The 15,971-nt window shown below is 23.9% G+C and overlaps 4 protein-coding genes across 4 annotated transcripts; 1 reads left to right on the top strand and 3 right to left on the bottom strand. All coding sequences in view use genetic code 6, as the record gives it.

Annotated features, from left to right (window-relative positions):
- Nucleotides 1-324: 324 nt before the first annotated feature.
- On the bottom strand, nt 325-1,158 carry TTHERM_00621339 (hypothetical protein; the record flags this gene model as incomplete). The annotated part of the gene is made up of 1 exon (XM_001471341.2): nt 325-1,158. The coding sequence occupies one exon, from the start codon at nt 1,156-1,158 to the stop codon at nt 325-327; it is 834 nt and encodes a 277-aa protein (XP_001471391.2).
- Nucleotides 1,159-1,988: 830 nt separating this feature from the next.
- Nucleotides 1,989-8,855, bottom strand: TTHERM_00621310 (hypothetical protein). The gene is made up of 5 exons (XM_001017956.2): nt 8,763-8,855; nt 7,358-8,706; nt 5,397-6,981; nt 3,799-4,451; nt 1,989-3,721 (listed from the first exon to the last, which is right to left on the bottom strand). The coding sequence occupies exons 2-5, from the start codon at nt 8,631-8,633 to the stop codon at nt 2,256-2,258; spliced, it is 4,980 nt and encodes a 1,659-aa protein (XP_001017956.2). The 5' UTR covers nt 8,634-8,706; nt 8,763-8,855; the 3' UTR covers nt 1,989-2,255.
- Nucleotides 8,856-10,428: 1,573 nt separating this feature from the next.
- On the bottom strand, nt 10,429-10,941 carry TTHERM_000621309 (LITAF-like zinc ribbon domain protein; the record flags this gene model as incomplete). The annotated part of the gene is made up of 1 exon (XM_012798098.1): nt 10,429-10,941. One exon carries the CDS (start codon nt 10,939-10,941, stop codon nt 10,429-10,431), a length of 513 nt encoding a protein of 170 aa, XP_012653552.1.
- A 1,865-nt stretch (nt 10,942-12,806) lies between these two features.
- Nucleotides 12,807-15,604, top strand: TTHERM_00621290 (small guanosine triphosphatase family Ras-related in brain (Rab) family protein, putative; the record flags this gene model as incomplete). The annotated part of the gene is made up of 4 exons (XM_001017954.2): nt 12,807-13,380; nt 13,448-14,237; nt 14,296-14,457; nt 14,515-15,604. Exons 1-4 carry the CDS (start codon nt 12,828-12,830, stop codon nt 15,602-15,604), a joined length of 2,595 nt encoding a protein of 864 aa, XP_001017954.2. The 5' UTR covers nt 12,807-12,827.
- Between the last annotated feature and the right edge of the window lie 367 nt (nt 15,605-15,971).

Below are 15,971 nucleotides of genomic sequence, written 5' to 3'. Positions count from 1 at the left end.
TTATTCTTTTAATAATAAAATATTTTATATATTTAGAAATATTTCTTTTTTCAACTTTTCATTCTAACAGCAATCGTTAATCTAGCATTTATAAGATGGAAAGAAGGATAAATAGACTGATGAAAGGAAGGAATAAATGTAGATAAGTAGACAGACAGATAGATAAATACATTTGCTGAAAATATTATTTGTATAATACTAATAGTCAATTAATTTTTAGAGTTATATTAAATATAGAGTTAGTTAGTTTATTTGATTTTTTTAATTGTAAAGTAGAACAATTTATTATAATATAAAACTTAACATTTTTCATAAATAATTTTATCATATGAAGGCTGTCCTTCTTACATCTTTTTTGTTTCTATTTAAAGGGCTGAATTTATCAAAAGGCGAAGGTAATTTATATGTGCCTGGACCAGGGTTAATATTTCTATTTTATTTTGTGAAGTCATATTTGTTACCTTTTCCAAAGGTGAGTTTGGTATAGCGAGCATTTAGTTCTAGGACTGGATTTGGATTGTAGTGATTACATGCAGGGAAGTCTGAGTTATAATTTCTATCTCTTGGCTTTCCGAATAAAGAAAACTTCAATTTATCTTTTCCAGGTTCTTTTGTGATTTCATATTAGCCAACTCCAGGTAATTCTTTTGCTACTTCTGTGCATTGAACTTTATATCCTGGAATATAAGTTCTGTAGTAATAATGGAAAGGAATTCCAAATGATCTTCCGTGATGAGTTGTGTTTAAAGGGGAGTTCGACTTTGCGGATTAATAATGATTTGGTGAAGGGTTATCCTTAGCATTTCTCAAGACGTGTTGTGGAATGAATTGTTTTTACCCGAACCCAAAAGTGCAAGATTTAGGAGAGTTTGTGCTGGGTAAATTAATTCTCTATGATAATGTAGATTCACTGGATTTAAGCTCTGGGAATCTTTCTTACTTTGAAAAACTAATTTAAGGTGAAGCATGGCGTAGAGAGGAAGCGCTTACATACTGAGACATTCCAACAATGTTTGGGCATGCAAAAAGTTTTGAAGAATTTGATTAATTCATTGACTATGATGTGCTATAAAAGTGTTGACCGCTATCTGTTTTATTTCTAAACTAGCCAGTGCTTTTAGACATCGGAGATTAGTTACCTGCTTGTGAGGATGTCATCTCATTAATATTATCCGTATTTTTTCTCATATTTAGAGTATTTAGCAATCTAGAGTTGAATATTTTTTATTAACTATTATTAATGGAGATGAAGGCTATCTATAAATTTATTATTTCTACTTATTCTCAGTTATTTCAATTTTTAGTAGTTAGTTAGTTATTTAGTTATTTATTTAGTGTAGGCTTATGGGAGGGAGACTAATAAATAAGTATAAAGAATTTTAAATAGTTTATTTTTATTTATTTTTTAATTTTTATTATTTAAAGTTAACATCTACTACTTCTTTTTATCATCGTAACTAATCATAATAACTAAATAAATAGCCAAATGAATATTAAAATGCCTACTTCATCATATATTTTAAATCTACATGTTTTTCCTTGTTCATCCAGCTAGCTATTTCAATCTTACTTTTATTTACTTCTATTTTTCTAAATAAAATCTGACAATTTTGAAAGAAATCAGTGTAAGTCTTTAATGCATAATTTTAAAAATTCCCATTTATTTTTTAGAGCCAGCAAATTCAACTATTTGTGTATGTTTTGAAGAAAAAATAAAAATAACTTTCAAAAAAGAAGCCAATAGAGAATTTTTAGAAAGATAAAAAAACTCTTCTTCGTACAATTCCATAATATAAATTATCTTATCAACAAAATAACTGCAAATAATTAAATCATTTTGTGAAAAAAAAAAGAATTAAAAATATATTTTAAAATATTAATTTTTGAAAGCTAGTTTTATTGTTTAATAATATTTTCTATGATAAAATAACAGTTTTATTTATAATTTTTTCCCCTAGTTTTATCATTATAATAATTATAACGAATTAGGCTGGCTAACAAATTATTTAAATAATCGTATAAATACATACATAAATCATAATTTATTGAATTTTGAAGTTCAAAATACTATGAATGAATATACAAATTATAGAAAACGATTAAAAAATTAAATTAAAAAATTTTTTAAATAAATAAATAAAATAAGAAGTTCAAAAATTCATTTTAGCTTAAATTTTGTAAAGATTTCAGAGCAAAAATATTCATTTTGGTTTTCATTTTTTAAATTCCAATTTTAAAGAATATCTAAAAAAAGCTCATTTTATCTTTGATTTTGACCTTTAATGTTGAATATCGAGCTTTAAAGATTGCATATAGAAGTTATAATCATTTGCTATTATTTAAATATATTTATCACTTATTTCTTATGCAACTTTCCTCGTTTAGCCTTAAACACTTACTAAAAGATTATTTATTTTTTATTAGAAAATCATTTTGATTTCAGATTCATCTTCTGTTATTATTTTCTTCTTTTTAATATCATAGTAGGTTTTATAAAAGTCATTGACCTAGTTAAAGTACCTTTGCCAGAAATACATCAAATCTTCATCAGCAATTTCGCTTAATAATATATTTAAATTTTGGTTAGATTAAGCGCCACCTATTAATTTGTGAATTTCATCAAGAATATCCTCAATTTGCGAAACTTACTCTTCAGCATAGTTGAAACATTGCTTTATAAGTTCAACATGTTCCACTACTTGGGCTTCAGTCTTCGTGTAGTTTCTGGATACATTTTCCAAAATCAAATTTACTAAATAGTTTAAATCAAATGAATCTTCAATCTTTTAAATAAGTACTCCTAGATTCAGGATATTCTCTTTTTGATACTTTCTTATAATCACTTCATGAACAAAATGAAGGTATTTCTCTTTTGAAGCCTAAATTAAATTTACTAAAAACTTAAGCTGATAAGGAATAACTTTTATTAAACCTGTACAGAATGAATCAAAATTTGTCTTTAAGTTATTGATGAAATCACATAGCTCTAAGAAGGACTTGCGACCTACTTTATCCATAATAATGATTGCATTATTATAAGTTTATAAGTACTTCTATTCCTATTGTTGTTACTATTCTAACTATTTGATCATATAATCTAAGTATTTACATATTGCTTTCATACTTTTTGTTACTGATTACTTGATTATCAAGAGTCTCTACTCAGGAGGATTTTTATTTGATTTTAAAACTTTATCATTCTCGTTTTGTTTATCTTCAGGAAATTTCTCAAAGACAGAAAAATTAAAGTTCCTTTCCTCACTTTTAGGCTCATCCCCTTCTGTTGTCATCATGGTAGTTACAGGAACATCTAGAGGATCTTCATAGTCATCAATTGCCTTTTCGATTTGCAATTTCAAGTTTTCTGTAAATTTAATGAGATGCTACACTTCTTTGCCTTCAGGGATATTAAATGATGGAGGAAATGTTAGTTACTCAAGTAATTTTTCTTAAACATCCAACTTGATCATAATAAGATTTTAGACTGTCTGCAATACAACATCTAGCTGTTTTTCATCTGCTTTTATGTGCAGAGCAACTTCCTCTAAGGTTTCCTTATTCTTAATTCCCTTTACCGAAGTAATTGTTTTTAAATTCTCCTTTCTTTTTTCTATATTGTCTCTCTACTTTTACAAGTTTATTCCATTTTACTTCAAATAATCCTCTGCACTAATTTTTACCTTTAATTCCACACCTACTCTTTATTTCTCATCAATCAATTCTAATTTAGTATAATTTAAATAAAATTTATTTATTTAACTAACAAAAATAGTTTAAATAGATTTAATTAAAAATTACATAATACATCCTCCAGGTTCAGAGATAATTACTATTATAGGAATAGCATGTGAGAATAAGAAATATCAACATCTTTATTAATTTCTAATTCTTGAGATTTTTTGATAAACTGATTTGTGTTATTTTTAATATATTAATCAATAATCTCACTTATTTAGTCTATTTCCTCTTACTTAAAGACTTTGCTTTTGCTATTAGATTTAAGGTGTTTTTGGCAGCTTTCTCTGAAGACTTGCATAGTTTAGTGTAAAGGGGTGAATCCTTATTCAATCATTTCTTTACAATTTTATGCATCAAAGAAGCTTGCTGTTAATTTTTGATAATTTTAAGCTAAGTCAGAAATAACATTTTTTATGATTAATAACTTCTGATAAGTGTTGTTTTAGTTTTCATTAGGACTCAAAAAACTCTAAAGCTGAGTCTTTAAGCTATCAAGCTCATTGTTAATTTCAAAAATATCACTATCCTTTTCTTTTTTCTTTTTCAACTCTTCAACAAGAAACAAACTGCTAATAACTTGTTTGATCTTATTAGGATTGATCAGCTACTCAATTCTTGTTTTAACAACAAATATCTAAAAGCGAGTTTAAGCATTAGTAAGTTCCTCATGCATATCTAAGCATTTAGATCTCTCCATAACAGTCAAGTCTATTCTTTATTAAAAATAAGACAAAATTAATTAAAACAATAGTTTTTTTATTTATTAAAATATTTTTAAAACTGAATTGTTTAATTAGAATAAAAAAAAATAATATTATTTTGAATGACCCAAACTTAATTCGACCTCTTAATTAATTCTTCAACTCCCTTACAGAATTTCAACAAAAAACAGAAGAAGCAGATAGGTGACGATAATAACATTTAGCAATATGAATAAAATATTGAGTAAATTATTTTGAAACTAATTAAGTATGTAATTAATTAAATAACTATTCTCTAACTATTATTTAAACATTCTAAATAAAATGTTCTGATAAGAATAAAAAATAAAAATTAGAAAAGACTATTTTAGAATTTCAAAAATAAATAAATTATCTTTACTGCTTAATTTATTCATATGAATAGTATCAAATTTAGTTTTGTTGGTTATTTAATTATTCATTTAAACTTTTTCTGTTTTCTAAAAAATAAAATTTTAATAAATAAATTCATGCACTTAAAGTTTAGAGAGAGAGGAAGAAAAAACTGAATTTTTGAGGTGAATAGTTAGGATTTAAACAATAAAAAAAAGATAAAATATACTAAAAATGTTAATCTAAGCCCTTCTATTAATATATTTTCAAATTATATTCATTTACTCATTGTCCACTCTTTCAATAAACAAACAAACAAAGTAATTATTATCTCAGAAATTTAGTGGTATTTATTGCTTGTTTATTTATTTTCCTCTTATTTTTATGATAAATCAGATATTTATAAGTGTTTAAAGAAAGAAATTATTAATCAATGATAAATTGATTATTCGAATGATTTTATTGATCTATCTATTTGTTAGTTTTTTTGAAAGAGGTGACAATTAAAGAGAGTGATTAGCTTTTAGAATATAATATTTATATATTGTTTTTGGATGCAATAGATTAATTCAAAATTGCATCTACCTTTGAGCATTTTGTTGAAGAAGATGTCTAGTCTTATTTACTTCGTAGTTGAATCTATCAACATCGTCATGATACTTCTTAGGTGAATATCTTGATCTTTTTACTCTGTCATCTTATTCTTGGAGGATGGGAAGATTATTGATCTAACCTCCTTGAACTACGCTATTGAGCTAGATTATCTGCTTTTGAGATTTTTAACCTACGACTAAAACATTATTATCTCCTTTTAATAAATTTTATTGGTTGAGCTATTTAGAAATTTCTATTTAGATATTTTGTATTTTATCAATTATTTTTGAGAGGTATTCATACTCCTCCATCACTTCTTTGTAAAGATAAACATGTGAGTTCTGAAGATGATGAAGTCCAAGATTATCTCTCATATCAATAAGCTTAATAATTATAGCTTACAATTCTTATATTTTTTCTTTCATTTGGTCTTCTGTTGGGTATTTTGTTTATTGAGCTTTATACCAAACATCTACTTATTATTCGAATTCTTTTGCTTAGGAGGTAGTGTATCGCAAAGATCTGAAGGCTTTTATCACTGAATCCATTAATTCAAGTCTTTTTTTATATTTGTCTACCTAGTGAGACTCCTATACAACTAATCTAGATAGAGGTGTCTAAATGAAGAAAGGTGTGTTTTCTTTTTGCTACATCTAAATACCTTTTTAGAGCATGTCTCTTATATAAAGGTTATACTCTATCAAACTTTTTGAAAGCTATTGCTTTTCATATTCGATTTCATTCAAAAGTTTCTCATTTTGTTCAAAGTAGTCATTATAACGGAACTTCACGTCACCAAGAAGTGCATCGGTTATATTTTTTGAACTATTAAGAATCATTTCATAATTATGCTAGTATTGATTAATATCTTAATACTGAGTGATATTTAAATTCAATACATTTATAAAGCAATTTAAATAAGTGTATGTAGCTACTAATTTTTTTTGTATATCCATAAGGAATTCAGCATATCTGAAAAGAGCACTTTCAACTTCTGTGGAAATGTTAAAGAGTAAGGCTTCACAATCATACAAGTGCTTGATAAAAGAATAAATATATTCTAACTATTGGTTATTTTCTTCCTAAGCTTTGCTTTTTAGCATAACAACTCTATCTTTTTTATTATATTTAGACAGATCTGTTAGAATTTATGGTAAATTCTTTGTTTCAATCATATTCAAGTAATTATTGTCAAAGTTTGATGTGAATGGCTACTTAAAATCTTCCAAAGAGAGTTTTGTCTATTTAATATATTCATTTAGAACTAGATCCTAAATAATTGGCATTCTGATAGACTCAGGTTCACTTTAAATAAGCTGTTTCGCAATATGGTTCTATAAACTCTCAATAGTACCCATCTGCTCATTTATATTTTGTATAGCAATCTACATTTACTCAAAATCGTCCTCAATGCTAACATACTCGACCTTACAAATGTGCTCTGTTTATAAAAACTTTCTTTGGACTTCTTCACAATTTTTTCTTAAATACTATGATTCTTATTCCATAACATGTAAAATTTCGTTGCATAAATCTAACTTTCCTTCAACTCTTGCTTTCAGTGTTACTAGAATAACTTTTAATTATTGTAAAAATAATGTTTGCTTTTAATAATTATTTAAAATCTAAAATAAATCTTTTAAGATTTAAATTATCTAATTTATTAAATTTAATTCATTTTATAATTTTAACTGGATATTGAATTATTTAAAATAGGGAATATCATATATTAATTAAATTTCAAAAAAAAATATTGCTAAAAATTAATAAAAACTACCCTTTTAAAAATTTAAGCAATAAATAAATATTTTTGTAAAGTTAACTTTAAATGAAAATAAAAATTAGCCGTTTTTATTTTTGTATTTTAAATTTAAAATAAATTAGAAATAGAAAGTAAAAAAGAATATTTTATGTTATAATCAAATAAAGAAAGAATGTAAGTAATATTTTACCAGGGATATTTTATTCTATAGGTCTAAAATAGAGTTGATCTGTTTCTTTATCTAAGTTTAAATCACTTGTCATGAAAGGATATATTAAAGGTGGATATTTTCCGTTAGGAACCATTTAATATAGGTAATTCATGTTTTTAATATACCCTGGATGCTAGGTCTAAACAATTCCTTATTGGTTAGTTTAAGCCAATGCTTAACTTGGATGTCCAAATACTCCTTGTTAAGTTGAGTTATACTAGTTTTGAGCATAACCAGGATAGTTAGAGTGAAATGACTTTCCCTAACCAGGTGTTTAGTATTTGAATTCTTACCCTTATTCGAATGGATGATTATTATTATCGTAAATTGTAATGTTTTCATCATTCTATATTGTTCTATTCATTTCATTTGGTCCCATAATCATCTATTCCTCTCCTTATCTTTACTATCCAGCATAAACTCTCTGATGAGTACCTCTATAGCTGATAGGAGGGTTATCAAAAATTTTATGAGGGAACTTCTTTTGGCCACTTGGAGATATATTTGCTGCTAGAATATCGTTTGCATATCTTGCATCTGCTTATGGATTCGCTGGTACTCTATTCATTTGCTAGTGTTGAGATGGTACAGTGTTGTAGTATTAATTTTAAATTGGAGCATGAGAGGGTCTATCAGGCTCAATTGCTGTGATACCTGGCTCATTGTCAAGATATTGAGTCTTTTCAGTCTGACTAAATATTTGCTCTTAGCGATAACTAGGATGTGTCTTTATCACATGATTAGTTTCAGGTCTTTGATTCAAATTTAAAGGAAAAAGATTTTGATTTCCTTAACTCTTATAATCATTCATGCTAACATTAGATAAAGGTAGAGCAGAGCTTTTCTGTTTATTATTTAAATCTGCACCTTAAAATCCGACCTAACTATTAAAATTGGTATCATTTCGAATAGGAGCAGCTCTAGATTAGTTTATTCCTCCTTATTAAGGCTACTTATTCAGTATAGATTAAGTACTGGATTATTAAAATCTCTAATCTTTATTGGCGCTATTTGGATTACGATTGTATTCATATTAGTCATCTTATCCAACTAATTATAGAGCCATATTTGACTGAACTAAATTTTATTACTATTAATAATTACTGGTCACACCTCTTTCAGGTAATTTCCTTTCTAAATTATCAGGTTAAATGACTGAAGGAGGATTATTTATGCTCATATTTGTTTCTAGAGTATAATTTTATTAAGAAACAGCAATATTTTAATTGCCAGATACTTAGTGTGTACCTTACATTTTTCTTTTCTTTGTATGATTTATAACTAAAATAATTGCTTCTTTCTCTTGACTTTAGCGTTAAGATGGCTTGCTTTGTTTTTAATTATAATATTTTAACCTATTTTCTTTCGTTAATTTATAAATTACTTAATTGTTGTTCGCTTTGCTTCTTCTTCTAAGATTCTTTTATTAATATTTATATGTAATAATTAATAGAATTAAGTTTATTTAATTTATTTTGTTCCTTTTATTACTATCTAAAAAAGATTGATAATATTAAATAATTCTTCTTTCTTATATTTTCATTTTGCAGTTGTTGTTATTGTTGTTTGAAACTATATATTTTTGCATTCAATCACCTATACCAAACAACTATATATCCATGCATGATCAAAGATAATTTACTTTTGTTATTTATAATCTTTATTGATAATCTCATTAAATTAGAAATTAAGTAAACAAATAAAATATTTGAAAATTTTCTTTATCAAAATACAAAATCTAAGCAATATAAATAAGTCAGCTCAAAAAATATCTCATAAATAAATTAAACAAATAAAATCATCATATCTTTTTTTTTTTTGCTTTTATGTTGGCTCAAAAGTACATTAACCTTTACTTCTTATTTCTTAAAAGTAAAAATTATTAGCTCCTAATCAATCATTAAATTTTTAATCCATTTAATATTTTGGTAAATAAAATTTATTCTTTTAATATAACAATTTTAAATCTTCGTTCATACAAATTATTAAAATTAAATATTTTAGCTTCAAATAAATTAAGAAATTTTAGTAGAATATTTTTAAATGAATTTATTGATTTTTAAAAAGTCTCAAATAAGACTTTAAATAGGAATAATATCTTAATATTTCTAGAATCCTTTAAGGATAAAAATTGAATACCTTCATTATTGCAGTTTAATTTTTTTTTATAGATAAAATATTCTTGAAACCTGTTTTTTTAGTTTATTTTAAACATTATAATTTAATAAAAAGTTTCTATCCTAAAATATTATTTTTAAAAATAATTTTTCATTTCTAATATTTCTAATGAAGCAATTTAAATATTTTTTAAGAAACTAATCTCATACATCTAAACCATTAAAAATACTAAAATCAATAATTCATAATTAATAAATACTACAAAAATATTAAAAATTTTATAATACATTTTTGTCAATTTTTTTAAGAATTAAATCAACTTGCTTTCATTTCTATTTAACTTTGAAACAAATTAAATTAAAAATTAACAAATATCTGTTAAATTTAAAGAAATTATAATAGCTAAAAATTTTTAAAATAGTTTTGAATTGAATTAAAAATTTAAATTTAAGCTCTAGTGAATTGTAATCAAGATTATATGTAATTTAATTAACGAGTTTTAGTTAGAGAAATTCAGGAGAAAAGCAAATTAAATAAGACTAATTATAATTTATAAAACATTTATTATAAACAAACATTAAAAGAGTACAAACAAAAGAAAAAAGTTAACTTTATAAATGATTTCTCATAATTTAATTATTATTAATTTTATAAATTTTATCAAAAGTTTTTAATGAAACTTTAACATATAAGATTTTTATTTAAAATTTTAGAGAGTATAGTTGTAAATATGGTATTTTTTGCTTGTTACTTATTCATTTCGAAATTGGAATAAAGCTTCAACAAGGAAATATTGAACGATGTATTTTTTTATATAATTAATAACTTAAAATATTCATTATTGCCTTTTAAATAAATTATTCCATCCCTTTTACTCTTTCTAAAAATAAACTTTTTAAATAATTTATATTTCTTTGCAGATTTTATGATTTTCAACAGACTTTGTATTCATAGTAACCTACTTGGTTTTAGCAACCAGGGCAAGTATGCAATTTATCTTGACAACTTGAAATACAGAATGGGAAACAGCAGCATCCAGGTGTAAACAAAGCCAAAATGAAACACCATGTCCATGTGCCTGTACCTGCCTTATCTTCAACAACAGTTGTAACGTTTCTTTAACAAATTGAGCAGTAAATTTGAGCTGGATGAGGGACTCCATTAGCACTGACGGGGTATCCAGATTAGTTTTAATTAGGAACCATAATTAGCTCTTATTCAACCACCATTACAGGAGGTTATTATTGAATGTACACAGGTTATGGCATATCTTGAGCAGGTGGAGGTGCTCCGTACACTGGCTGCATAACAGGATATCCTTAAGGAGGATAACCTTATTAAGGGGGATATCCTTAAGGAGGATAACCACCAGCTGGAGGATAGCCAGTAGGAGCAGGTGGATAAGCTCCATATTATGGTTATTAAGGGGCTCCGTATGGTTGCATTTTTAATCAAATTTGTTTATTATCAGTTAGTTTTATGCTTTTATTGTACCTTTTTTATAAGATAAATGCTTGAGAGTGAGTTATTGATTGATAAAGAGTTTTTTGAATTTTTGTTATCAATTGCTTTGTTTCTTAAGAAATAATTAAATAGTATTAAATTTTTTTTGTTTACAAATTAATTATTATTTCGTATTTATATTATCTAAATTAGTCACATCACTAAAATTAAAAGACAGACGACAAATATAAAAATAGTTGTAAAAGATAGATAGATAGAAACATGCATATAAACAATATAATTAATTTTGATAAAACTTCAAATCTAAATTTCCTATCAAAAAGCAAGCAAGTAAGATAGCTATCATAATATTAAGCAGATTTCTTATATTTGATAATTCAAGCTTTTGCATATTAATTAATAAATTTATTTAATCTCTTTTACTAAATCAAGAGTTTTTCTTCTTTTAAAAGCAAAATTTGAATATTTGTTTGTTTTTATCTATCTATTCTATCTGTCTTTCTATCGTATTTGATGGTAGAAAGAAATAGAAAACATTATTTTTAAAATTCAAAAATTTAAAACAAAAATGAATACTATTTTAATTTATCTTTAGTTTACAATTTTTATAAATTTTAACACTAAATTTAGAAAAGTATGATTTAACATCAATATTTTTCATAAAAAACTAACGTTTATTTTTGTTTTAGTTTACCTTAAAATTAAAATTGAGTGAAAATGAAGGATTATATTACTGAACACGATGTATTTAACTAATATTACTATTATTAATAGATCACATATTATTTTTGATATCTGACCAGTGACACTTATGAAATAGCCACTAGATAATAAAATATTGATTTTTAGAAATACTGAAAGAGAGTAAAAATAAATAAAAATTTATAGACTATCTTAGAACAATTAATCAATATAACAAAGATATACAAATAAAATAAATTACCTTAATTTAATTTTAAATGATGAGTTACTATCTCAAAAAATAGCCAAAAAATAAATGACTATAATCTATTAAATTTTCATAAATTTAAACACTTTGAAAGTGATTAAGAATATTTTTATCTATTTAGTTATATTAATGATATTAAATTAGATCATATTTATTTATTTCAAAATTGAATTCAATACTATTTATTAACTTACTTATAACTATATTGAGATATACAATTAAAATTTATATTTAACCTAGAAATAAAATATACCAACATCTATTTATTATTTTAAAAATAATTATTCTTCAGATTACAAAACACTTTTTTCTTCGAATTCAATTATGACTATTCATTTTAAAATATTTTAGAAATAAAGTAAACAATCTTTAAGGCATTGATAACCCCATCAACCTTTTTAATTTTTTGGATAAATTGTTTGATACTTATTTGTTAGTAATTATTCTTATGTTAATATACTTTTTAGACTTTATTCTTTTAAATTTTATAATTGTAAGTAGTTAGTGATAATAATTGTTAATTAAGTTTTGATATATTTCTAGAATTTTAAATAAATTATCAGAAAAATTGATAATCTAAAATATTTAAAGGTCTACATATTTAATAATTATTTTTTAAAGAATATTGATTATATTTTATTTTACTAAATTATGTCAAAAAATAACTCACGATGTATGATTAATAATTTAGTCAATTTAAAAGATATTTAAAATTAATAATGATGTTAATTTAATATTTTTTGTGATTAATTTATATTTTGTAAATTATAAAATAGATTTAACAATTTAGTCATGATAAATTGGCCTTAATATTGTTAAGTTTTATGAAGAATTAATCTTAGATATTTATTGATTTTAGATTGCTATAAATTTTTAACTGATATATTTATTTAATTTGCAAATACAAAAAATATTGGAATGCTTGATTGTAATTATCTTAATTAGTATAGTATCTAAACAATACTTATCGGAAAGTAATCATGTGGAAAAACAACTTTAATTGAGACGCTTTCTGGTCATCTAAACAAAGGTCTTTCTTAATACTGGAGTTCCAAAGAATTTGGAGTATCAAATATTGATTTATAGTTTCAAGAATTTGTTACAGAAGAAATTGATGAAAGATTCATCTTGGAGATTTCATAATCAGACTATCCAATAATAGTCATATTGACTTTTGATATAAACGATCCTTCCAGCTTTGATGAGATTGTAAACAATTATTGCATTATGTAAATGCTTAAGACAATTGGAGTATCTTAAGGAAGATTTATCCTCTTAGGAGCAAAGCATGATCTTAAAAATGAAGTTTAAGATTAAGAAATTTCACACTTCTTAAGTTCGTAATAATACAATCTTTCATACTAATGTGTATCAGCTAAAAATAATAAAGGAATAAAGGAACTTAAATAGTCTCTTTTTAATTTAGCTAAATAGTAAATAGCATAAATAATCCCAAATACTTCAACTGGATGTATAAATATCTTTATTTTAAAAATAATTTTATATAAATATTAATAGTTATTAATTTTAATTTAAAGCTAAGTGGTAGTCTATGGATGAAAAGCTTGATGAAAGCTACTGGACTTCAAATTAGAGCTATAATAGTTAAAATAGACATGTAAAAATAGCTGATAGGAGATCAAAAGAAATACCTTAAATAGAGGAGGTTATGAATATTCTTAATTCCTACAAAAATAATTATTTCGACAATTAGTTAGATAGCAGTTATTAACATGAAGAACAATCATTAAGCAGTTAATATGAGGAGTATACTGAAACACAGAGTTCATAATCTGAGAAGTTGCATAATGAGCACATAAATTCTAAGGTTTCACAATATGGAATAGAATGCAAATAAGAATTAGAAGAATAGTAGGAAAATTTCTATGATCTAATGAACAAAAAGGAGGAATACTAGTAAGTTAATGATTTAGAATAAGAAGAAATCTAGGATAATACGATAAAATAAATTTGCTAAAATCCGCTTGAAAAACAATAAATGATAAATGTTAGCAAACAAATTTATGAGGATGTTGATTCTTAACATTAAAATTGTAGTCCTAGAACAGTAAATTAAAGTAAATAATAAATTGTTTGCGAATTAAAACATGAATTAATATAGAAGTAGCAAACAGATTTGGATAGATATTTTGAATAAATAGGAAGAAAGGCTTAAAGCGTAAACAAATTCAATACGATCAACTCAAATAGCTCCATTTCCTCTTCTTATAGTAGAATATATGATAATAATAAAAAAAATAATATATAAAATAGTCATAGAAGCTAACAGACTTAATTGGTTGATAACCATGATTCTTCATGCAATAGGTAGTTTATTTTTATTACTCAAAACATTTTTAAGTAGGTTTTTAAAACTTCAAAACAGTGAAAAGTGGGAAATTGGTGTATTAGAGCAAATAGACGAAAGCTGTTAAAATAAATCATAATAAAATAATTAGATTCTTGAGGATAAAATTAAATAATAAAATCACCTCTATCCTAAAAAAGTATAATAATCATCTGTGATGTCAGAAACAGGCCGTAATTTGTAGTAATTAATTAGTTTATTTAATTTACAATTTTAATATATTTTAACCTTGAATAGGTAAACTAGTTATGATAAAAAAAATGAAAAGATATATGCCAATCCACTAAATAATCTTACAAACAGAGAACGATCCAATTTTTATTAGATAAATTAATCAGAAATCGAAAAAGATTCATAAGACGAATCTTTACAAATCGATGATTAAAAAAATAATTTATTTTCAGAAATGAGTTCATGTCAGATCAACCAGATCCATTTTCATCAAATCCATTCTCATAAATAACACAAAGTAACATAGTCTTTGTATTCAGAAAAAGAAAACTCATTTGAAAACATTTTTCAAAAGCAGAGAAATTAAACAGAACTTAATAAATCATAAATTTACTAAGTTAAAATAAATTTAGAAAAGAGCTCTAAAAATGATAAAATTGTTTTTTAAGAAATTTAAAATTACAATAATAAAAGTATCAAAAGTGTAAAAAAATCAATAACAAAAAAAGATTAAGAAAGTTCTTCAAATAAATCAGAAAAAGAAAATTTTAGCAAAAAATAAGATAAAAAAAATGAACCAAATAGCTTTTAAAAGAAAAAAAACACAAAATATTTGATGAGTCTTTGTTTGTAGTTTTAAGATTAATAAATTTATATTGATGTACTTGAAAACGAATCATCATTTGATATTGCACACTAATTCTGTAAAAAAGCTAATATCCTTCCAACCATAAATCAAATTAAAAAATGCTAGAAGATAATATAACAGCAAATTGAGGAATATACATAAAATCTTGACAGAAAACTTGAAAGTATAGAGAGAAAAGTGTTAGAATAAAAAGAAGAAAAATTCGAAAGTTTAATGAATCAATTCTTAAAAGAAAATAAGAATTTCTTAATGGATGTAAACAATCCTGATGTTTATGATTCTAACTTTAAATTAATTTCTAAGCTTAATTAAAATTTATTATAAAACAATTTAACTAAAACAACAAATTTATTTAATTAATAAAATAAAACAAAAACTCCTACAAAAACCCCAACAAAATCTCCTTCAAGAACCCCTAAAATAACTCCTACAAAAGTACCAAAAACAAATCTATATGTCAGATCTAAATCACCCACTCCATTATTTAAAAGTACTTGCAAAATTTGAAATCAAATTTATCAAATTTTATTTTTATGTATTAGTATGAATCAATAAATAATCAAAGCATTTAAATTTATATTTTTTATATTCAATATATTAAATTATTTTTTTATATCACCTCTTAAATTAGTAAAATTAAATAATTTATTTTCATAAACTATTTAAAATAAATTAAAATTTCTATTTGAGAGGTAAAAAAAAAACAATATTTAAAAGATTAAAAATTATTATAATTAAAAACTTTCAATATAATTTTTGCAATTCATTTTATTTATATTACTCATTTTGTTGACAAAAATTCAGCATTAAGCATTAGATAAGAAGAAAATTTTTATTTATTTATTTACATTATGAATATATAAATAAAATTTGG

Source organism: Tetrahymena thermophila, assembly GCF_000189635.1.
Source record: "Tetrahymena thermophila SB210 genomic scaffold scf_8254605, whole genome shotgun sequence".
Lineage (NCBI taxonomy): Eukaryota > Ciliophora > Oligohymenophorea > Hymenostomatida > Tetrahymenidae > Tetrahymena > Tetrahymena thermophila.
Note: the sequence above shows the minus strand (reverse complement) of the source record. Positions and strands in the feature narration are given on the sequence as shown.